The sequence below is a fragment of the Arachis hypogaea genome, chromosome 17, assembly GCF_003086295.3.
Source record: "Arachis hypogaea cultivar Tifrunner chromosome 17, arahy.Tifrunner.gnm2.J5K5, whole genome shotgun sequence".
Lineage (NCBI taxonomy): Eukaryota > Viridiplantae > Streptophyta > Magnoliopsida > Fabales > Fabaceae > Arachis > Arachis hypogaea.
This window is the reverse complement of record NC_092052.1, coordinates 23,699,251-23,723,825: the sequence shown is the minus strand read 5'-3', so window position 1 is coordinate 23,723,825 and position 24,575 is coordinate 23,699,251. Positions and strand designations below refer to the sequence as shown.

Below are 24,575 nucleotides of genomic sequence, written 5' to 3'. Positions count from 1 at the left end.
TTCACTGCAGGTTTATGATTTCATGTTGCTTATTTTATCAAGTTCATGGTGACAATAAATCCAAAACCTCTGAGTGGATGGTGCTTATGCCAGGAATTATGATGTTTCTTTTCTTTGTAAATTGGATGGTTCTGGATCTGTTTTCTAATTTATCATTTTTAAGGCATTTGAACTTGTTAGTACATCATTGAGGAGTGAGTGGCTCATGTTTTGTTAGATACTCCTCAGCAGGTTTCATATATTAGGTATTTCAGGATTCTCAAGCAATAAGTTTCTAAGTTATTGATGTTACTAGTTCATTAAGCAATGCATTGCATATTTATAATATTGAGTCAACTCTGATCGGTGTATATAACCCTTTTGTTCATGTCTATGCTTAAGTGGCAATTCTTTCCATTAACTAGCATAGTGTTAACTAAATGGAGGCATTATTTATTTTTTTATCATTGTTTTCTAATGCTGAAATGTGTAGTTGCTGGAAATTAAAGCATTGCACGGCCTTTGGTCGTGATCAGTCTACATGAAGTAGGATTTTAAGTGGATGGTGTCTCTGGTAGGCACTCAGATGTTTCTTCTCAATGTAAAATGGATGGTTTGGTATATGATTTTTTTGTTTCATCACATCACTGAGATGTGAATGCCTTTTGTTTTTGATATTTTTTTATACTCTTCAACTGTTTTCACGGCGGATTTAAACTATTTGTTTTTTGTGAACAAATATGTGACAATTCGTTTCTTTAAAACCTTAATAAAAAATAAATGGGGAAAAGATAACAACAGTTGTGATTTTGTTTCTTTGAATGAATACCTCAAAACAGGATAAATGCAAGTGACAAAACAGAAAAGAGAATAGTTTATTAAGTTGTATCTAAAGAATGTCACTAAACTCACGCCAAGAAACCTAACTATATATGCCTAAAAGAATTCAACAGGTGTATGAATCTGCCACCATCCAATGAATTCCATATAGTAGAATCCTCAAATCTTTTATTTACAGAACCATGATGATCATTATCTGACTGAAGGTCAACCTCATCCTACAAGATGCACAACACAAACAGAACAATATACATTAATCAAGAACACCATTTCGTAAGGAAAATTTAAAATATATGTCGCTTCTAACACATACCAGATGTGACTTCCTCCTCCTTTTTTGCATTGACTTCTTAATTGACTTGTCCAACTTTGCTCCAAGTCTCTTACTCTTCAGTCGTCCTTTGGTCTTGATGGTCCCGGTATGTCATGTACAATAGCACCGCCTGTGCTCTGTGTGGGCATGGTATTCTGAGTCGCAGCAACAGTAGTGGAACGCATGCTGGCACGGTAATCAGTCAGCTTGGACTTTGCTTCCCAAAGGGCAGCTTGCAAGATGGCTGCTTCCTCATCACAAGCAATAAACTCCTGAGCAACATTATAGAACTCTGAACACAGATGCCTGAACAAGTTGTTGCTTTCATCACTCCGAGCCACGTCATGGCTACTCTTGATGTAAGTGTGCTTGCGGATAACATTCTTACTCCATCGAGGAAGAACATAGCAGCTCGGTACTGTGTGAACTCTATAGTATGACCACACCGCAAGGGTGTGTTAAGGGTCAAACTCGACCATGAAAGTATGGTAGACAGGCTTCCCCCAGAATACCTTCTACTCGTCCACTTTAATAGAAATTGTATCTCCCTTTTGTTCAATTAATCGAACCACGCAATTGGTTTTTTTTCTTACCTCCAGCTGAAGAGTCCTGAACATACTACTGGTGTATTCCTGCTGAAACTGTCTCTCAATGCCCGTGCTCCCTATACATGGGATGACTCCTTTTGAGTCTGCAGCATCATCTTCCAGCTCCTTTTGCTCCTTGTTTCCAAGCACATTGTCGTATTCATGGACGAACTAAACCAACCCACTCTTGCAATGCAGGTATCCACCATAAAATGCGTGCATACTTTCACTACGCTGTGTACTCCTCATGCCTGCCCAAAATTCACTCTTGAAGAATATTAGAACCCACTTCCGTCGATTCGCATAAAGGTCTGCCCAAAAAAAAAATGCATAAGAGTGCCGCTTATAAACAACATGATGACAGATTCCAACGCAATGATAAAATAAATTAAAAAAAATCCAGACACACTACGAGAAAAAACATCTGTTTATGTATTGAAAAGAACATCCACTGACTATAGGGGTGGAAACCTCAGCTACATTTCTTAGCAAAAACATAAGAGCGGAATCAAGCCGACAAAGATAACATGAAGTGAATAAATAGGCAACTAAAAACCAATAGACGGGATTTAATTTAACAATAACATACATGTTAACCATCTGTTCTGGCCTAAGTTAAATTGTTTGACAAAACCAGCCCAATCAACCTCGAACGATTCAGTTGAAGGAGAATTCCACACAATGTGATTCATCATTGCATTCAATTCTTCGTACCTAGCGTATCCACTGAGCTTGAATTGTGATTTCTTCATTATGTGCCAGATGCACCATCGGTGGACAGTATCAGGTAGGACCTTCCTAATAGCACCAGCCATCGCCTTGCACTGGTCAGTGATAATCTCCCTTGGCATAGTCCCGACGCATTTCACCCACTGTGTGAACACCCACTCAAAACTAGGGATCTCCTCGCTCCCAAGTAAAGCACAGCCAAGAAGAGTAGACTTCCCATGGTAGTTTACACCGACAAAGGATGCAAACGGCAGACCAAGCCTGTGAAAAGAGCAAAAATAACTGTGAGGCAACAAGACAAATTTAACAAATAACTGCTCTTACAATTCACCAATAAGTATACAGATCTGTTTTCTGTAAGTGGTGTCAATCGACACCACATCTTCGTAATATTCATACGAAACCCTACACCTTGCATCTACCCATAGTGCGCTCCTAAATTTATTAGCATCGTCAACATCTATGGCATAAAAAAAGTTGGGATTGATCTCCTTCATTCGAACGAAATAATTCATCATTCCCTGGAAGTCCTCATTGTCATCGGAGTATCGGAGATTGCGTGTGATGTAATTTCTGACATCCTTTTCTGAAAAACCCAGGTTTGAGGACCCACCAACCTCGTTTGCCAGTGCTAGATATGTCTTGTTGGGTCTTATTTGAGCCTCGTCGTTATCTGTAATGACGCACTTAGCATGCATGGTCAGCTTCCGGTACTCATGATAGTGGACAGCTTTCTTAGCCGAACAGGGGTGAGAATGCCTCAATTCTAATCTAGACACAACCCAACTTCCCTTCTCCTTGTCCAGTATGACATACATCCTTGCTCTACATCTCGTGGCTGTAATTCTGTTTGCTCGAGTTGCTGCGTTCACCCTAGACTCTTGATAAGCTTCTCGCGTGCAGTAAATAGATTGATTAACCGGTATCTTTGATTCCTTCTGCGCCTTGTCGAAATTTGTGTTCCTAATTTTAGTAACGAACCCAACTTTCTTTGCATAGTTTGCATAAAATTTATGTGCAAGAGGCAACGAACCAAAACTCATTCCTATGACTGGAATTTCCTCTTCACCGACGCCACTATGATTTGGCAACTGTAACGTCAATACACAAAATTAGATACGAATTAAAACTAGCTCTAACACAGTAAATATTTAATACCAATTCCTAGCATACTTTAATAATATCTCAAATAAATATTTAAGTGTACCCGAATTTTTCAAATAATTGAGCTTTTTGAACTTAAAAAACATCTATAATCATACAGATTTGTTTCACTATAAATACTAACCAAAACTTTATCCCAACCCAATATATTAAATGTTGGATTGGTTTGAATTTATATGGTTAATGAGTTGATCACATAAGGAACCAATACATTTGATAGGTTCACAAATCACAAAACACCTTTATATAGTAACTTGCGAAGAATTTCAGTAAAAGCCTATGATTATAAATATAAAAATGATATTTGAACTTTAGTGAAGTGTACAATCAGGATTCATATAGCACTCACTAATATAGTTATACTATATTGAAAGCATATACCGAATTGATGTAACCTAACCTAAGAAAGTAGATGAAAAGTAAAATCAAAGCATATTCTCATCAAAACCTTGCCAAGGCATAAATACTACCAAAAAGAGCACATATTGTTTCTTAGTCAATAATACAAAATTAACACAGTGAAAAATCTAATGTGACTTAAAAAACATCTAATTAGCATGAATTAGAAACATTCACATAGCACATTCAAACCTCGTGTCCCGAGTCCAACTCATCCTTTATAGTTAAAACGACGTCGGTAATTTTGTCGACCTTCAATTAAAGACACCGGAAAAAATCATTATCAAATTAAGATCCTTCCTTACTATATAATGAATGAGTCCAATAAAAACCTTCAAAAAATATTGCAAAACAAATCTGGGAGTTAAGCATACTTTAATGAGGGCAATTTTTATGATTTGAACATGCTGGGTAAGTATTTAGTAGCAATTTTAAGCATACTTTGCTCAACTAAATATATCACTGTGCCATAATTTTTCAAATGAATATACTTTTTGAACTGAAAAAATATCTAATTAGTATGAATAATAAACATTCAAATAACACATTGTTATAAAATTTCTTACAACGCAGGAGCAGCTTATGCAACATATCTTCGACCCCTCTTGCTCTTGAATAACTATTTCACCCACACTGAATTGTTCATCGCCTTGTGTTGGATTGATCAATGTACTAATCGATCCGCCTTCCAGGATTGAAAACGCCATGGAAGATGCTCTCTTCCGGACGTGTTGCACCGCACCCTTCTCTTGGATGGGTGATTGGAGGAGGTTGGCGCCGCTGATGTAACCAAGAGCGAACCATGCACCGTATCTGCCGAGAGGAAGATAGGATGAATAATCGGGAGCGTAGACTTCACTTGAGAATGGAGCAGCGCTTGGATGGTCCGATGGAGAAGGTCGGTGTCGTCAATGAAACAGCAATTAATAACAAATATTGTAAATTAAAAAAATTAAATTAATTAAGATAATTATAGATTAATGTGATTTTGTTTACTTCTTGACTGGTCACTTCGGTTCCATATACTTTTCTTTAATGAATAGTATTGATAATATGACCATTTGATTGTTAAAAGAGTAATGAAGGTCATTAAAGTTGGAATTAAGACAAATAAAACCGAATTGAGTTATAATGTAAGAGATCATGAACGAAGATAAAAGTTAAATTTTTTATTTTTATTAAAAGTTGCATTGTCTTTTGTGTGAATAAATAAAAACAAAATTGTATTTTTACTCTAATTTTGTTCCAAGCTAAGTGTCTGTTTGCAAATCCGCGAATGCTATCTGCAGTTTCTTTAGGTGCAAACCAAAAACATCAATGATTCTTCGGTTTTTGTGAGCCTTGCGAAATTATTTTCGTACAAATAAATACACTGCCGTAGAAACTAGTTTTTTTCTGTGGAGTGTACTCAAAGACGACTAGGCGAGGATTATAGCATTTTTTATCTATTAATCATTTTTTAGTAGAATTTTCAATTTATTCACCCAAAAAAAAAAAAAATTCAGTTTCTTTTTCTTATAGATTCAATAAATAGTCAATAAATCAAGAATGGACCATATCTTACAATTAGTCAATTTATCATTACTGCAATGATGCGTAGAGAATATTTCTAGTTACTCTTTTTTATATCTGTAAGCAATTATATGAAAAGATTATAATTACCTTAGAGACTCTGATGTATCATGCACATATATACTACTTACTAGAGCTTAATTAAAGTATGTAAGAACAAATAGTTAGTCAAACTTTGCATTATTCTATAATTTATTAAAATGTTCCCATTTTTTCCCTTTCGAATTTTCGAACACAATCCAATTGCTTCAATCCTCTGTCACAAAATAAGAATGTTCAAGATTGCTAACACTTGGCTCAATCAAATTCACCAGGATTCCTTTCATTTCATGTTATTTTCCCCCACCTAAACTACCTGTCTTAACATCTATCTCAAGTTTTGATTTCTTAAGCAAAGTTCTCTTGTAATTCACAAATTTAAACCCCAAAAGAAATTAACCCTTCTCTTTTCATATCACATGAATTGCTTATATATAATGATCTAAGCCATATCATATGAAAAATGCATAGAGCCAAAAATGGCATATACGAAAGCCCACTTCATCATCATTTTGATTAATCTTTGCACCATTGTTATTGCTACAAGCAACAATACATTGAATAGACCAAAATTCTCATCAATTCTAATCTTTGGTGATTCAACAGTGGACACAGGAAACAACAACTACATCAAAACATTAGGAAAAGCAAATCATTATCCATATGGAAGAGATTTCCCTGGCCATGTTCCCACTGGAAGATTCTCCAATGGAAAATTGGTTCCTGACTTTATTGCTTCCATTTTGAACATCAAAGACACTGTCCCTCCTTTCTTGGACCCAAACCTCTCCAACGAAGAGCTCCTAACTGGTGTTAGCTTTGCCTCCGGCGGCTCGGGTTTCGATGAGTTCACCGCGGTTTTGACCGGTGCCATACCAATGTCTAAGCAGATTGAGCTCTTCAAAGCTTATGTAGAAAAAATCAAGTGCATTGTTGGGGAAAAAGAAGCTAAAAGAATAATCGGAGATGCTTTGGTCATTATTAGTGCAGGAACTAATGATTTCCTTTTCAACTTTTATGACATTCCCACTAGAAGATCTGAGTTCAACATTGATGGATACCAAGATTTTATACAAAACAAGCTTCAAATCTTCATCAAGGTAAAAAAGCAAGTTTCATCTCTTAATCACATTACTATGCTAATGTCAAGACTAAGTACTTGTTTGAGTGTCATTAAATCGATAAAAAAAAAGATTTTTTTCAATGAAAAAAGATTTTTTTTTATTTTTTAGTGTATTTAGAAAATTTCTAATAGTAAAAATAAAAGTACTAGAAAAATAAAAAAAACATCTTTTTTTAAAAAGGTACAATTTTCATTTTTTTTAAAAGATATTTTTTTTCTTTAAAAAAAAGATATTTTTCACATAATAAATAAACAAAAAAGTACTTTTATCTTATTTTACCCAAACAATTGATAAATAAAAAGATATTTTTACATGAGATATCCAAATATAAAACCACTTTTACTTTTGTAAAAAGATCTTTAAAAAAATATTAATTATAAAAATATCTTCTTCGAGAATGGCGCGCAAACAAGTCCTAAACCAATTATTTATTCCTTTAGAAATATGTATAATAATAGCAAACTATCCCCTAAAATTTTCATGACATTAATTAGTTTTATTTCTAAAGATTTACGTTGCTATTAATTTAGTCCAATTTTAACATTAGTTTGGTCTCAAGAAAGTAATAAAAAAAAAAAAAACTTATAAATAACGACAATAGGTGCAATACTTGTTAGCATGATATTTGTGCACAATTGTAGGAACTATACGAAGTTGGATGCAGAAAATTTTCTGTGACTGGGCTTTCATGCATTGGTTGCATTCCCATTCAAATTACAGTCAAGTGTGTGAGTTTAAAGGAAAAGAAATGTGTAGAGGATGAGAATTCAGATGCTGAGATCTACAACAAAAAATTGGCGAAGCGATTACTTGTACTGCAAGAAATGCTTCCAGGAAGCAGAGTTGTTTATACAAACATATATGACCCATTGATCAACCTCATTAGTCAACCTGAAAAATACGGTGAGCTATAATTTATGCATTACAATATTCATTTCACAAAGGTCTTAGCTTTAAAAATTGAATGAACTTTTGTGATTTCAATTATTATATTTTCTTTTGGTATCTTTGATCAAACAGGTTTCAAGGAAACCAAGAGAGGATGTTGTGGGACTGGTTTATTTGAAGTGACTCCATTGTGTAACGAAATCACACCGGTATGTGATGATGCTTCAAAGTACGTATTTTGGGACAGTGTACATCCAACAGAAGCAACCTACCAGTATATTGCTAAGTACTTAGAAATGGAAGTTCTGCCCAAGTTCCAATTTCATATGGATTATACTTTTGAAAAAGTGTAAATGATCTCACTATAAACATATAGGTGGATGATTGATAGGGCGTAACAGCATCGTTTGATTCATGAATCCGACGAATTGTTGAAATAAGCAATTGGTCTGAAGACCTTGGTGAGAAAAATAAATAACAAAAAAGAAAGCAAAAACAGATGAAGTTCAATCATTCTGAATAATTGAAGTATTGAATTGATGTGAAAGTCCTGTACCGAAAAAATAAATAAATTTCTTTGGAAGACTTTTACCTACAGATATACTAATACAAAAAGGTAGATACTACAATGAAGATTTTATAATTGTCTTCATGTGAATATATTTCTTTTTGACTCTTGGATGATGAATTGTATGATTAGATTTTGATATTTATAAAAGTGTTATTTTTTTTAAAGTGTGGCTAAATAAATAAACCACACTTTTAACCAAAGCTTCTTCATGAAAAGATATTTTTATCATCTTCATTGTAGTATCCACAACTATCTTAAATTTTACTCCTTTTTACCCATCCAGAGAGTTCCACAAGATGGGCGGCTTTCAATTTAGAAGATATTGAGCTGAGGTGAAATTTAAATTGTCTATATATTTCATCTAACAAGTCCTTAAATTGACGATCAATTCCAATGTTTGGTGCTTGATATACTCGTGAGCTTATTAGAAATTATCACAAAACCACGTATTCTATAAATTTAAATTGACAAGAAGAGTCTCTTTTATTTAACGTGAATTTTGAATTATTTTTTGTATCATAAAAATTTTAAAATATATCATAAAATTATTTATTTTAAAATTTTAATAAGTAATTTTACTATGATTTTAAGAATTGGATGAACCGATGAGTACAACTGGATTAATAAAAAATCAATCACTAAAACGATCTAATTTAAGTAATGAATTGGTTAAAAAATTAAAAAAATAATTAATAAATTAATAAATTTTTTTTTCTAAAAATATATAAATATTATACATAAATATATTATTTTACTATATTCGATTCAATTCTATTTAAATTTTAATCGAACCTTTAAATTTTTTAAATCCTAACTCTATATAGAATAATATGGAAAATCTCACGATGCAAGTGGGGACTAAGGCTGGTAATGGGTAGGGTAGGGTAGGGTCCAACTCGCGGGTTGAGAATCTCTCAACCCTAATCCTACCCACACCCTAAATTTCTAAACCCTATCTTACCCTACTCTACCCGCAGAAATATCAAATTTTTTCAAAGTAAATATAAAATTCAATCATTTTAAATTTTATATATATTAATAACATAAAAAATAAAAAGCTAATACTCTAAATTATTAAATTAACTAACTAGTTTTAGTGGTTCTTCACTTATTGTAAATCATTACATAAAGAAAGTTGTGGGTTCAACTCTCACTTCTTTCATTATATACTTAATTTTTATAAAATATATGTGTTATATATGAGGTGCGGGTAGGGTATGGTAGGATAGGGTACACCATAAATCCGTACCCTACCCTACCCGCAGGCATACCCAGACCCTACCCTACCCTACTCGCAGCGGATCGGATAGCCTACCCTACTCAAACGGGTTGGATCGGATTGAATACTCGCGAGTAGGATATAAATTGCCAGCCCTAGCCGGGACTAAGATCTTACGCACCGGTTCTATTATTTATTTAATTATTTCCTTATTTCATTATTTCAATAAACCAATTGTGCGGATGGCATTGACACCATATATTTTTCCTATACAAAAATAGTGTCACTAGAAAGAAAAAACAAATATTTTAATAATTAATAAATATTAAATAAAATATATTTTAACTATTTTTAGTTATTTTTTTTTGTTACAATACAAAAAAGTGATAGTTGAAGAGACGCAGGTTCGAAAACCCATCCCAATGTATTCCTAATTCCAATGAGATTAGATAGTGTTATGTTGTGACTGATTTTTTGGCTGCAACCAATTATCCCGGAAAATGATTATCCAATAGAACCTCATGATGAGCCTTTTGTATCATGTAGTTAACATCAACTAGTAAGAAAACGAGGCCCAAGGCAGAAGTGTTACAGGTCTTGGAGGATTGGCTCAAGGTGGAGGCGATCCATTACTTTTATATTAATTTGATGAATCCCGGTGGATCAAATCCTTCAAACCTGAAACTAGTGATCCCTGATTCCCATTCCTTCTTTATGTGTCACGGGAATTGCTTCGGTCATGACGATTCTCGAAGGATGGAATCAATAGGTCATGCAGCATTGCAGTGTGCTCATGAAACAGCGATCCGAGATGGAAGGGATGCCAAAGACTAGGAGTGTGTTTAGTTTTCTTAGAAGTTTTATTTTTTGGCTTTTTCTTTTTCTTTTTAAATGTAAATATGATTCTGAAATTTAATATCTAAAGCTAAAAAAAAAAAAAAGTTTTATGTTTATTTTTAGGTTAAAAAATTTGGTTATGAATTTATTATTGATGTTTTATTTAAAAATAGATGCAGTACATGTATTTACAAATTGGGAGCTGTCAGATAAAAATTCAACACGGAAGGGTGTTGAATGCAACCCGTGGAGGGGAGTAATAGCCATGTGGTGAAGTCTGGTTACATGGAGTTACAGTACATGGGAGACGTGTTGAATCAACACCGGGGAAGGGGAGGGGGGAGAGGCGTGTTATACGTGGCAAACTGTCATTGGCTGATGAATCAAAAAGTGGGAGCATGCTGAGTCAGCACGTGGGGGGCATGTTGAGTGCTCCGCTATATATAAGGCAAAATTCGGTATCATTTTCATTACAAGGAAGAGTGTTCTTTGATTGTGTTGCTAGTATAATGAAGGGTACCACAAACTTGGTAGTGTATCGCAACGGTGAGATTATACGGAATACTCATGAAGAAGTGAGGTTTGTGTGTCAGAATCCATTTTCGTTTGTGATTCCATGCACCATGACGTCGATGGATCTTCAGAACGGTCTCTGTCAAAGCATGGAGAACGGAATGTTGATGAGAGTCAGCAGTATTTTGTATCGGAATCCGGTTATAGTTTTTGGTGTTCTAATACAGTTTGATATTATGCCGATCATTGACGAAGCGAGTATGTAGAATATATTCCAAATTCACCGGCAGACTCAAATGCGACAGCCACAGATTGAGCTGTATGTTGAGTTTGAAAATGTAGAGGCAGATGAGATTCAAAATGATTTAGATATAGAGGATGATAGAGTTGCAATGTACAAAGGAATGAACAGTAACAGTGAAGAGGACTTCGAAGCCACTTATGAAGCCGGCGACGAAGACGAGGATCGTGATGTGGGAGTCGAGCCAGCAGCGGAGAATATAGTGGTTCATTTCGCAGTTAGTCAACCGATGAACGTCCCACCTTTTATGCGTAACTTGGATCTTGATGCCATGAATGCACCGGAATTCCCGGAATATGCAAACATAGGTACGTGATGAGTGAATAATACGTTTTTGGGTTTTTATATTTTGGATGGATCAATGAATGATGATTTCTGCTTTCTGTAGGTGTTGCTGACCCTGAGGACGGAGAGTTCAGGATCGGAATGGAGTATAGTTCTAGAAAGTCTGTCATTGCAGCAATCAAAAGTTACACTATCTCTAGAGGAGTCGACTAAATGTTTATGAGTCCGAACCACAGACGTTCTATGCAAAATGCAAGACGTATGGGCATGGGTGCGACTGGCTCATCCGAGCTAGCTTGATATGAAAAAAAGGTTATTGGGAGATACGGAGATACAATGGTAGGCACACGTGCACCATGGGAACGATCTCATAGGACCATTCTAAGTCAGACTCGGACACAGTTGCTGAGGCTATAAGGCGATTGGTTGAGACTGACCCGTTCATCAAGGTCAAATCTATAATTGCGGAAGTGCAGTCAAGGTTCAACTACACCATCAGTTACCGAAAGGCTTGGCTGGCAAAGCAGAAGTTTATAGCCAAAGTTTTCGGTGGTTGGGAGGATTCTTACCATACTTTGCCACGGTGGCTCTTAGTCATGGTTCAGAAGATGCTAGGCTCAATTGTCCAAATAGAAATACGACCCCTGTACAACGGGAGTGAGGAGGCGGACGGTGTTATAATACTTCACCGCGTATTTTGGTGTTTCAATCCATGCATTAGGGCGTTCAAGCATTGCAAGCCTCTAGTTCAGGTTGACGGCACACACCTATACGGAAAATACAAAGGTACACTTCTGGTTGCTGTTGCACAAGATGGGAACCAGAACATTGTGGCTATCGCCTTTGCCCTGGTGGAGGGGGAGACAGCTGATGCGTGACACTTCTTTCTCAGGAATCTACGAAGGCATGTTGTTAGAAAAAACGGTGTGGGTATGATCTCAAACTAGGGGTGGCAGGCGGGGAAGCCCGCCCCGCCTAATGGCAGGTTAGCCCGCCTAAATTTCTTTTTTTCTTTTAATATTTATAAGGACATATCTTCTATTTAAATCAATATAAATGCAAATATTAAATATAAATAGTCTCCAAAATAATAAACATAATCCAAAATACAAAAGATAGTTATAAATAGTCCCATAGACAAAATAAATATAAGCAAAAATCCAAAAACATAATTATAAATAGTCTTCAAAGCAAATTAAACATAATTCGAAACACTTAATTTTCATCTTCATCTTCATGTAAGTCAATAACATCATTGGAACCAACTCCTGAAGAATAGCCTTCTCCTTTTACAATATCTTCCTCATCTTTATCTTCCTCTAGAAAAAAGTAAATAAATATATTAGAAAAATAGTATATAATAATGTTCAAAATTCACTCAAGTATGTTGTATGTCATAAATATAATTATACCAAAATCATCATATCCACGTATCCAATTTCTGGTGCAAATCACCGCTTCAACATTATCTGGCAACAAACGACTTTTATACTTATTCAAAACATGAGAACCCATGCTAAATGCAGATTCTGAAGCCACGATAGTAATAGGAATGCTCAACAAATCTCGTGCCATTAGTGATAGTGTTGGAAAACGATGATGGTTGTCTTTCCACCATTGCAAAATATCAATGATTGCATCATTGCAAAATAATGTTGCCTCACTCAAATAAATATCAAGTTGGTTCTTTCCACTTTTCACTTCAGCTTCTTGATTACGGGACATCAAATCCTTTGCATTGCAAACAATATATGAATCAAAAAGTATGAAAAATAAAAAATACATATAACCAAGTAGATAAAAATACTTACACCAACAATTTTAATAAGCTGAGTTCCAATTGCAAAAGATGTTGCTTGAGAAAAATTACTTGAAAGTTGGGAAGAACTCTCTACAGTTGTAGAGGAATTGTGGTCATAAACCTCAAAGAGCTTGTATAACTTACTCTTCACATGCTCCACTTTGTCTTTAGAACTAATAGGATCAATCTCATTATAGCAATGAACCAAAGTGTTGAGTTTAAATCTAGGATCAAGAACTGCCCCAAATGCAAGAACAACACTGTATTCCTCCCAATATTTCTTGAACTTAATCATCATTTTTTCTCCCATGTTCCTTATAAGCACCTCATCATTCTTCAAACTATTCATTAAAATAAGCTAGATTTGCCAAACTTGTAAAAAATACAAGTTGGATGTTGGGTAAGAAGTTCCAGACATCAACTTGGTAGTTTCGTAAAATGGTAACAAGAAATCACATATCTTTTCAGTTTTTCTCTACTCATCTGATGAAGGACAATACTCCATAAATCCAGCTTCTTTTACTTTATACATTTCAAAAGCTTTCTTATAAGGAATAGCACTTGCAAGCATTGCATAAAGTGAATTCCACCTAGTAGGAACATCTAAACATAATGCAGTCGTATACTCAAGTCCCTCAATATCTTCAAAACATTCTTTAAACTTAACCATTCGACTTTCAGATTTTCTCAGATACTTAATAGAATCTCTAATCTTATGCACTGTATCACCACATATTTTCATTCCATCTTGGACAATAAGATTTAAAATATGAGCAGAGCAACGAACATGAAAGAATTCACCACCACACAACAATGAACCATGCACATCCAAAGTACTTTTCAAGTGTTCAACACAAGTATCATTAGAAGAAGCATTATCCAAAGTAATGGAAAAAATCTTTTTATCAATTTTTCACTCAATCAAAAGTGTAAAGATTTTAGAAGACAAATCAAATCCTGTGTGAGGAGGAGGCATATGACAAAAATTGAGAATTTTACTCTGTAATTTTCAGTTCTCATCAATAAAATGTGCAGTCAAACATATAAACCCCTCATTGGTACTGGAAGTCCAAAGATCAGATGTTAAGCAAATTCTATTTGGAATGGAAACTAAATTTTTTTTAAGTTTCGCAGCTTCTCTCTTGTGAACTTTCACTATGTCAGCCTTAACCGTATTCCTAGAAGGAAGTTTCAAAGTTGGACTAATATATTTCACCCAATTTCTAAATCTCCTATCATCAACCATATTAAAAGGCTTATCCCCAGCAACTACATAAGAAGCAAACATATCTCTAGCCACTCCTGAATCAATCTCATTTTAAGTTGCAATTCTGCTATAATCTGACCAATATCTTCATGCTTAATTTGAGTACAACTATCAAGATGTCGTTTTATAGTAGAAGTGCCATATCGCTTATCTCCTGCTTTAAACACCTTCTTGCATCCTTTACACTCAGCACGTTCTACTCCATCCTTATCTGGACCGAGCTTTTTGAAAAAATTTCAAACATCGGATGTTGCTGGTCTCAGCCTTTTCGAACTAGGTTTATCAACCTCGACCGGAGCAGCCTCAGAACCAACTCCAGTAGTAACAAGGTTACTCACAGTTTCAGAATTCATATTTTTTGAAATAAAAGTAAATGTAAATTGTTTATATGAATCTGAAATAAAACAAATATCAACTCATCTGATTTAATCAAAACTCAACCATTAGCAAACCACACAAAAAATAGCAAACAATTTCTGAATCTGCATCAGATTCAAGTATTCAACCAAATATCAACCATTATCAACCATAATCAAAACTCAACCATTATCAAACAACACAAAAAACAGGAAATAATTTCTGAATCTGCATCAGATTTAACCAAATATCAACCATTATCAACCCTAATCAAAACTCAACCATAATCAGATTTAACTAAATATCAACCATAATCAAAACTCAACCAAATATCAACCATTATCAACCATAAACCCTAATTTACCTATATCAAACAGAACAAAACACAACAAACAAACCTAAATTGATGAATCTCAAACCCTAAGCCAGAAAACTAACCAGAGGAGGCGAGGACCAGGACAGAGGAGGCGAGGAGAAGCCATGTCGCAGCGATGAAGATAAACAAGGAGACCCAGAGTCCCAGAGAGCGAGACCAGCAGCGAGAGGACAAGACCCAGGAGCCCAGGACCGAGACCAGCAGCGACGACGGCTACACGGAGCAGCAGCGGTGGCTAGAACCCACGAGGCCACGAGGACCGAAGATCGACGGTGACTCAGTGACTGCGACTCAGCGAGCGTCAGGGGTGAGGACGAAACTCTGAAGTGCGAGCTTGACGGCTGAGGTCGACGGAAGTGCGATCTTGACGGCTGAGGTCGATGGAAGTGCGAGACGGCAGGTGTGAGGTGTGACCATGTGAGAGACTGAGAGTGACAGTGAGGATTGAAGACCTTGGGGAGGAAGCTGAAGGCTGAACGCTGGAGACTGGAGAAGCTGAAGGCTGAAGGCTGAAGCTCTGTCCTCTGTGTTGACTGTTGAGGACCGAGGGAGTGACCGAGTGAGAGACTGAGAGTGACGGTGAGGAACTGAGGATTGAGGTCGAGCTGTCGAGGAGACGAAGAAGCTGCAAATTTGGAAATTGGAATTAGGGATTCATTAGGGTTTCGCTGGGGATTTGGGTCAGGTCGGGGGTGAGTGGGTTCATGGGTTCTGGATTTGGGCTGAAAAATCATCCTTTTAACAAAAAAAAAATGCCTCAGCTCGCCGGGGAAGCCCGCCTCACCCCGCCGAAGCCCACGGTTTGAGCGGCGTGGGTTAGGTGGGCTTTTGTCTTTCGGCGGTCCCAAAATTCCAGCCCGGTCCGCCTTTTTTTGGCAGGTTATGCGGGCCAGCCCGGCGTGTTTAGGCCCGTTTGCCACCCCTATCTCAAACCGACATGAGTCAATCCGGGCAGCAGTAAATTGTTCCAGTGGTGATTGGCAACCTCCGAGAGCATGGTGGATGTTTTGTATAAGGCACATCGGTAGCAACTTTTTAAGGGCATTCAAAGTACCGCACCTGCAAAAACTTGATGTCAACATAGGGTATTCAAGGACGGTGGAGGAGTACAACATTAACTATAAGAGGTTGGAAGAGCGAGAAGAGGCATATGCCCGGTGGTGCGATGCCATTGGACTTAAACACTGAGTATTGGCATTTGATGGGGGTCATCGATGGGGCCATATAACGACGAACCTTGTGGAGTGCATTAATTCAGTGTTGAAGGGTGCCCGAAACCTCCCTGTGTTGGCCCTTGTCCAACTAACATATTATCGGTTAAACGAATTATTTACACGGAAGAGTGCCGAGACTCACGAACATAAGCGTTCCGGATTTACTTACTCTGTATTTGCACAAAAGTGGATAGAGGCAAATATGCAACGTGCTGGAAATATAGTTGTGCACCGGTTTAATAGACGAAACGAGGTGTTTGAGGTGCGTGAAATGCCTAACGGAAAGGTGTTGGTAGTTGATCTTGCGCGACGGACGTGTGACTGTGGGCACTTTCAGGTAGAACGACTACCATGTCGACATGTTATTGCTTACTGTGCCAACCAGCGACTCAATTGCCAGCTGTATGTGCATGATGTGTACAGGATGACAGAGACTCATAAGGTCTACAGATTTGAGTTCGTACCATTAGGTGATGTAGAGACATGGCCTGCTTATTATGGACCCACATTGGTCGCTAATCCTGCCTTGAGGCGCACGTTGAAAGGTCGTCCCAAGTTAACCCGATACTTGAATGAAATGGATTCATGCGACATGCGTGGTCCTCAGATATGCCGTCTATGTGGTGCTCAGGATCATAGTCGGAGTCGATGTCCCCAACGTGTTAGACCAAGTGGTGCTGGTGACATTGGTCCTCCCTAGGTCTTTTTTGTTTTTTGTGTTTTTCAGTTAATGTTTTTCATATATGCAAGCGTGTTTGTATTTTTAACTTTGGATTTTGTCAATTGATGTTTTTTGATATTCGTCGTGTTTGTATTTTTAATTTGGGTTTATCCATTGATGTTTTTGATGTTTTTAATGTTTAGTTAATATTATCATTTACTGCCTTTGTGAGGTACGCATACAAAAGATTAACCAATATTTACATTCACCTAATTCTGACACCATAATTAAAATTAAACATAGGTAAACATTACGAAAGATTAACTACGAATTAAATCAACTTAATTCTTAAAATTAACCCTAACCAACTTAAACTCAAGCTCACTTCTTTCGAACCAACCAGTTCAGTCCCTTGCCCATCATGCTCTGACCGAACCGCGACGGAGTAAACCTATCAGGTGGATTTCGTTCCGTCCGTAGGTCATACAGATGACCCCGAACTGAGTCATCCAAAGCCAGAGTAGCCGACCCACCTGCCTCTGCGGAGCAGATGTACCGGGGTTGTACTCGTCAACAACCTTGAATCCCCAATTCTGCTGGGTGAAACCACTGTCACACAATGCCCCCCTGATGTGTGCCCGGAAGCATGACCCCACATACCATAGGCCATATCTACTAATGCCCCATGCCCATTAGCCGACCCTGACGGTGTAGGCATAGTGGTAAGCTTTGGCCAATCACCCAAGCCAGCATTGGCCCAATGCTGTATTTGCTTATCTCCATGACTGTCAACGGGAATCTGCGATGGGATCGACGAAAAGTCAAACCATTCATGTCCGACTGGAATGGTAAGTATGGGCTGATTATGCTGGCTGGGCTGACCCTGGTGGCTGTGCTGAGAGTACTGACCGTGCTGACTGTGTTGAGAGTACTGGTTGTGCCCACTGTGCCAACTGTGCCCACTGTGCTGACTGTACCCACTATGCTGATTGCGACGTCTGTAATAACTGCCCTCGCATTGGTCATCAAACTGAACGTGGTAGCTAGAATCACTGTGGTGACTGTGATGGCTACCATGACTGTGGTCTGGTAGTTGTGGTATATAATAAGGAAACGGCTGAAACAATGCGTACTGAGGTGGACCCTGAGGTGCTGGTGGCTGATCTGGATGCTGAGGAACGTACTCCGTGAATAGGGTAGATACTTTGCGTGGCATATGCGGTCAACTTATCCGTGAATAGGGTCAAACCCAACAAACAGAAAATCTGCCATCTGATGTATCTCTTAATAGACTCCTCGGTGTCCAATTGCTCTGCATCTTTGGCACCCCGAACCCAACTCAGCTTTATATAAGATTTCGAAGAACTACTGACAACCAGTTCGGGACCGAATATAGTGATGCTCTGACTCTGTAGGAAGTCGCTACTACTATCTGTCTAGCCGCTCACAGGCTCTCCATTAATGGGTAGGCCAAATATATGAGTGACATCTTCCAGTGTCACAGTAACCTCACCCACCAACAATACAAAAGTATGAGTTTCTGGCCTCCACCTTTCTACCAAAGTAGCTCATAAGGGGTAAAATCCTTTTATGAACTCAATCCTAGAGACGTGGTAGAATCCTGTTGAGCGTAAGTAATTTTCGACCATCGAATTCTACGTTTGCGGCGGATCCAATTTACGAACCATCAAATTTCTGTTTGGTTGGTTCAACAAAATGTATTCACTAAATATTAGTTTAAATAAATAAAAATAAATATTTATAATAATAAGTTACATGAATATAACATATTGTTATTTCTAATCACAAATAAAAAACATTTACTTATTTAAATATTATAAATAAATACATTTAATATTTATATTCGAAAATAAATAAATATAAATAATATTTATTTTCGAAAATAAACAAATATAAATAATATTTATTTTCGAAAATAAATAAATAAAAAAAATAATATTTGTTTTCGAAAATATATAAACTATTTAATAATATTTATATTCAAAAATAAAAAATCTAAATAATATTAATTTTTGAAAATAAATAAATATAAATAATATTTATTTTCGAAAATAAATAAATATCACTATTATTTATTTTTGAAAATAACTACATAAATATAAATAATATTTGTTTTCAAAAATATATAAAATATTTAATAATATTTATATTTAAAAATAAAAAAATCTAAATAATATTAATTTTCGAAAATAAATAAATATCAATAAAATTTTTATTTAAATACATAAAATTTATGAACTTACATAAATTAGATGATCCAAATAATTGATGATATGTTCTTCGGGTGTCATATAGTTACGTACCATTTTTTTTAATCACTACAAACTAATAATTTTTTTTATATAATTTTTTTTTCTTTAAACACACCTATCTAAAATCCTAACTCTTGGTATAACACACACTTCACAACCTGGTTAGCTTCTTATTTTACCCCTCTCATCCTATCTTCTTCTTTTTTCTTCGTATCACACACGCCACACACTTCAGATGCATTCCACCAAGAACCAAGACGCTCAATTTATAGAGCGTGAATGAGAGTCGCTAGTTATCGGGGTGGGGTACTGTCCCCTGCATGCAGACCACCTGCAACATGCCCTCTTGTTGCTGCTTGCATCCTTGGAACCTAAACAAAAATCTTGCTACTCGTGCCTGCCCGCCACTTCACCACGCTTCCTGCGTGATGCTAGGAAACTGCCATACCTTGAACTGGCCCTATCACCACACTCCTCCTGCGTGTTGAACTGACATCCACAATACGGTAAAACACCTCCCTTCCCAATATTGAGCAAATATACTATTGGATATTCTATATGAAAAATAATTTCTGTTATTTTTATGATTAGATTATTAATTAAAAAATTTTATTTTTATCTATCAATTTTGCTTTTCATTATTTATATACGATGAATTTTATTTTTTTATAATATTTTTTTTCTAATGCTCTCTCATATATGTTGTTTTTTTTAGTTTTTATTATTTTTTGTTTATATGAATTTTTTTTGCTACTCGTACTAGAATCATAAATAGTAAAAAATTATAGTTAAAAAATACTTAAAATACTAAAAAAATATTAAAATTTATTTAAATATTTAAAATAAGATGATAAGATAATATAAAATAATTATTTAAATTTATATTTTTTAATAATTTTTTATCTAAAAATAATTTTAAGTAATATAATTTAAATAATATTTAATTTATTATAATTTATTTTGAGATAAAAATTGTCCATCATAAACTACATTAATACTAACTCATTTTTTAAGTAAAATTAATTTTATGTAAATTTTCGTTTACAAATTTTAATGCAAACACATACTAAAAGTTTGGTTTGGCATTTGAAATATAAAAATCAGATTTAAATTTTTTTAACTTCTAATTTTTTGTTTGGCCTTTTTGTTTTCTTTTAACCCATAGATGTAATTTTATTTTCTAACTCAAGTTGAGGTGAAGCAAAACAATTTAGGAAAACACGTTAGAGAGGATAAAAGTGCATTCAAGTATTTTGAATGCTGTTTTTTGATGTTTGGCAATTTTTTTCTCTGAACACCAACATGATTTTACATCCCAAAAATTCGTTCACTAGAAGCAAGAAATTATAGCTTCTGCGTTTACTCGACGTACGTTTAGGTTTTTGTTGCTAGTTATTATTAGTTTTTCCCTAATTTTTTTAAATAAAAAATACTAAAAGTATTAAAAAAAAAATTAATATGTATTATTGTTCTTATTAGAAATGATAAGTTAAATAAAAATTAATTATAAATAATAATAAAAATATAACTTTTAAAAAATTAGAACCTAAAATAATAATAAAAATAAGATTATTAAGAGTACTTAAAAAAACTAAAATATGCTATTTTATATATTATTTTTAATTTAATAAATAAATATTATTTTTTATTAAAAAAATACTGAAAAAGTTGTCAATTTTTATATGTTATTTTTAATTTTATAAATAAATATTAATTTTTATTATAATAATAAAAAAATATAATATACTAAAATACAGTACTATAAAAAAAATACTATGTAAAAAATACTAAAAAAATGCAAAAAAAGATTAAATATACTTAAAAAATAATATTATAATTTAATATTATATTTTTTTAGTAATTAATTAATTATTTATCTAGAAGTGATTTTAACTAATATTATTCAAACAATATTTATTTTATCAAAATTAATTTTAGTAAAAATTGCCAAACATAAATCATGTTAGCATAAACTCACTTCTACCCAAAATCAATTCTACAAAATCACTTTTATTCAAATTCTAGTTTTTGCCCAACGTGAATCCAAACACACACTTAGTTTTTGCCTTCATTGTTAGCATTAAATCGTTAATGAGGAGAATTTATTTCCGTCCGTTTAAGGTGCCATCCCTTGCATTGGCTGCTGCAATTGCTAAGATTACATCTCAAATTTATTTAAAATAATTAAAATACCCAAACACCTTGCTAACTTTATTGCAACAGATTTTGGAATGAGATTCTATCTCCGGTATCCTAGCCTCCCAAACATATTGGAAGAATATCACCACAAAAACAATAACCAATCATGCAAGTAATATCAACCAAACTGAATGAGCCTGCAGATGTGATAATAACGGGTGAATAAGAAAATCTCTGTGAGGGCAGATAAACAAAGTGGACAAAAAAAAGAAACTGGTAAAATAAGAGAGTTTTGAGGGAGAAAAAAGAGAGTTTGGTTATTATATACTCACTAATAGTAAACATTAGTCGTCAAGTGTCAACTCTATGCTTTCTTAGAAATTATAAGAGAATTAATTTGTATAGCTTAGTCGTATATAAGTACGAACTCCAATTTCTTAATAAGTCTAATACTTTTCCAAAACCATTGTTCTCTAAATAGATTACGATTTTATTCCCTAAATTTCCGATGTTGAATACTTGATGTTCTCATTAGCATGATCAGGAAGAATATCGTTGAACTTCTTAATGAAATTTTGATATGCTGAGACAATGACTGAGCGCATACCAAGTTTATTATATCTTCCTTTAGCTTTTCATCAGGAACATAAAATCTATTGATTTCTCCACATTCCGAGAAAGTGCTTGTTGAACAAGATCTTCTCTTTCATTGACTTTGCCGTCACATTCTCGCTGTCCAACTTCAAGTAGCCCAACACCTCATCCCATGAGAAACCTGGAATTCAAGAGAAAAACTTAAGATGTCAGACAAGCGGTCATTTAAATAAGGTTGTGCAACCCAATCGTAAGCGATATGTATCAATAGCTTCAAGAAAGTGGTTAATTGTTCAAGAGTTTTTGGGTTGAGACTGGCAGGAAAATTTGATGTGGGTAAATCTTTAGTAATTGGGCTCGAGATGGGAATTTCTTTTTCTTGAGTAATTTTGGTTAAGACAGCTACCAATTTAGCCAATTCGACATCTTGAGATCCGGGGACAGTGACTGGAGCTTCTTTCGAAAATTTAGGACCTTGTAAGGAAGAGGGTTCAGTTGGCTTTACTGGACTTGGTATTTTTTGTAGAGGAGGTGTAATTTCTTTGGCCACTCGAACATGTGAATCGAGGGTTTATATAACAGGAGAAAGTATTGATAGGAGAAGGAGGATTAGAAGTATTTACAGTCTGAGGACTTGAAGGTTTTTCCTGGGTCAGATCTATCAAGTTCTACTTTTCAACATTTGATGGAAGAATGATTTTGATAGTGTTTTTGTATGGATACCTGAAGGGGGAGCTCGGTCCCTAGGAGTCGACACCGAGTTGTTATTTTCGGTGCCGACCTATGAGCTTTGTGGAAGTTCGAGCTTTTCTCCGAGGAGATGTCCAATTGCACAGAGCATGAGCCAGGAACAAGGGGGAGTGTACCTGCAAAGGCACTCCGAAGCTTAAGTCAGTATTGAAAATTCAATGTCTCCTGTATAAGATAGAATACCATACCTTTATAGGTGAAGTAAGGTCGGTTACATTTCTCATGGTCTTCGGAATTGAAGAGTAATGATCAGGCTTTGATGGGTGATGACGTTATATTAGACGTTTTAGGATATAATCCGTTGGGTCATATTGTAACGTAACTGGCCAATTATTGATGTTAATTGCTGATTAATAACGTAACGCCAAACTTATGCTGCATTCTGCCGAGTTATGTCTCATAATGCCGAGTTATGACTTGATATTTGTAACGGCCGGATCATAGCCCCCAAGCTTAGCCTGGGAATATGTTTAATGAAGCAGGTTGAGCTTTAAATGATGCATAAGTCGGCTATTGAGTAGTTCAGCGAGTGGTTTTGTCTTGTAGCCCCCAGTTCAAGATGTTTTGTTAAACAAATAGTTAATAAAGTAATATTAATTAGAGAGGGAATAGTGCGTGTACTCATTAATGACGTGCATCTTCCCAATGCACATCATTTCTCTTGGGGCAGTTGAAGTGACGATTTGGTGGTATTGGGAAGCGGTTTTTGGGGTTTGAATTTAACATTGGAGTTGAAGGGGTTTGGCATTTTAGCATAAGGTTATTTGAGCTTTATCAGAGGAAGTTTGAAGCAAAATATGAGCAAGAGAGGTATCATCTTGTTTTATTTCTATCATCTGTGAACTTTGTTTTCCTTCTCTGTTTGCTTTTTGTTCTTTCTCTTTTTGTTGTTTGTTTGATAATGGGGTTTGAGAAAGAGAAGAAGGAAAATATTGACTGGTTGTATGATTGGGTAAATGAGGATGTGAGGAGGTATCCGTCGTTGTTCTTGGACGAGGGTGCCGTGAAGGAGATAGATGTTAGTAGAGTAGTGAGGGGTGGGTGTGGGGTGCGGTTGGAGTTGCTTCCTTGCACAGTTGATGAACGCGTGTTCTATAGGGGGGAAGGGTTTGAATTCTTTTATATGTACAGTAGTGTTTTGGAGGAGTTGGGAGTGAAGCTTCCATTTAGTGATTTTGAGTGTCAGGTGCTGAAACAACTGAACTGTGCACCTTCATAACTCCATTCCAACGGTTGGGCATTCGTTCGTGGGTTTGAGATTCTGATGGAGTTTTTGGAGGAGCCGCCTACAGTGGAGTTATTTTTCTCACTGTTCTAGGCAAAAGGTATTTGGAAGGGGGGTTGGGTGAATTTGAACAGTTCACCAGGGTTTTCTCTGTTTAAGCTGTACAAGTCCTCGTTCAAAAACTTTAAGGAGATGTATTTGAAGATTAGGAGTGCGGAATATGACTTTCCATTTTATATGGACGTGTTGTTGGGAGAGAAATTCTCGTTGTGGTAGTGTTCGGAACCTCAGAGTATTCTGGGGTCTGAATCAATATGTCTTCGAAATCAGTGTATTGTTGAGTATTTGGTGGAAGGGATAGATCGGAAAAGTTTATTATCGGTGTTTGAGTTATTGCAGTGGGATGATAATAGGCAGGCTGTAGTGGATTATTTAGGTGAGCTTATTTGTAAATGATGTAGTCCAGATAAGACTTGTTTTAATTTTGTAACTGTTTTTGCTTTACTGTTTTTGAAGGTGGGAAGTATCCCGGGGTCTCCGCAGCTACCCTTAGATCTC

General features: G+C 35.6%; 4 protein-coding genes across 4 annotated transcripts; 2 read left to right on the top strand and 2 right to left on the bottom strand.

The window, feature by feature from the left end:
- Nucleotides 1-905: 905 nt before the first annotated feature.
- LOC112763010 (protein FAR-RED IMPAIRED RESPONSE 1-like) lies at nucleotides 906-4,657 on the bottom strand. Its single transcript, XM_025808790.1, has 8 exons — nucleotides 4,640-4,657; nucleotides 4,204-4,263; nucleotides 2,773-3,539; nucleotides 2,309-2,709; nucleotides 2,176-2,267; nucleotides 1,726-1,890; nucleotides 1,252-1,404; nucleotides 906-1,037 (listed from the first exon to the last, which is right to left on the bottom strand). The coding sequence occupies exons 1-8, from the start codon at nucleotides 4,655-4,657 to the stop codon at nucleotides 906-908; spliced, it is 1,788 nt and encodes a 595-aa protein (XP_025664575.1).
- A 1,317-nt stretch (nucleotides 4,658-5,974) lies between these two features.
- On the top strand, nucleotides 5,975-8,227 carry LOC112767379 (GDSL esterase/lipase At2g30310). The gene is made up of 3 exons (XM_025813242.3): nucleotides 5,975-6,722; nucleotides 7,388-7,649; nucleotides 7,767-8,227. The coding sequence occupies exons 1-3, from the start codon at nucleotides 6,102-6,104 to the stop codon at nucleotides 7,985-7,987; spliced, it is 1,104 nt and encodes a 367-aa protein (XP_025669027.1). The 5' UTR covers nucleotides 5,975-6,101; the 3' UTR covers nucleotides 7,988-8,227.
- Nucleotides 8,228-12,575: 4,348 nt separating this feature from the next.
- LOC140180534 (zinc finger BED domain-containing protein DAYSLEEPER-like) lies at nucleotides 12,576-13,471 on the bottom strand. The gene is made up of 3 exons (XM_072221756.1): nucleotides 13,172-13,471; nucleotides 12,773-13,091; nucleotides 12,576-12,679 (listed from the first exon to the last, which is right to left on the bottom strand). The coding sequence occupies exons 1-3, from the start codon at nucleotides 13,469-13,471 to the stop codon at nucleotides 12,576-12,578; spliced, it is 723 nt and encodes a 240-aa protein (XP_072077857.1).
- A 3,106-nt stretch (nucleotides 13,472-16,577) lies between these two features.
- Nucleotides 16,578-17,075, top strand: LOC112763009 (uncharacterized). The gene has a single exon (XM_025808789.1). It carries the CDS (start codon nucleotides 16,578-16,580, stop codon nucleotides 17,073-17,075), a length of 498 nt encoding a protein of 165 aa, XP_025664574.1.
- Nucleotides 17,076-24,575: the final 7,500 nt, after the last annotated feature.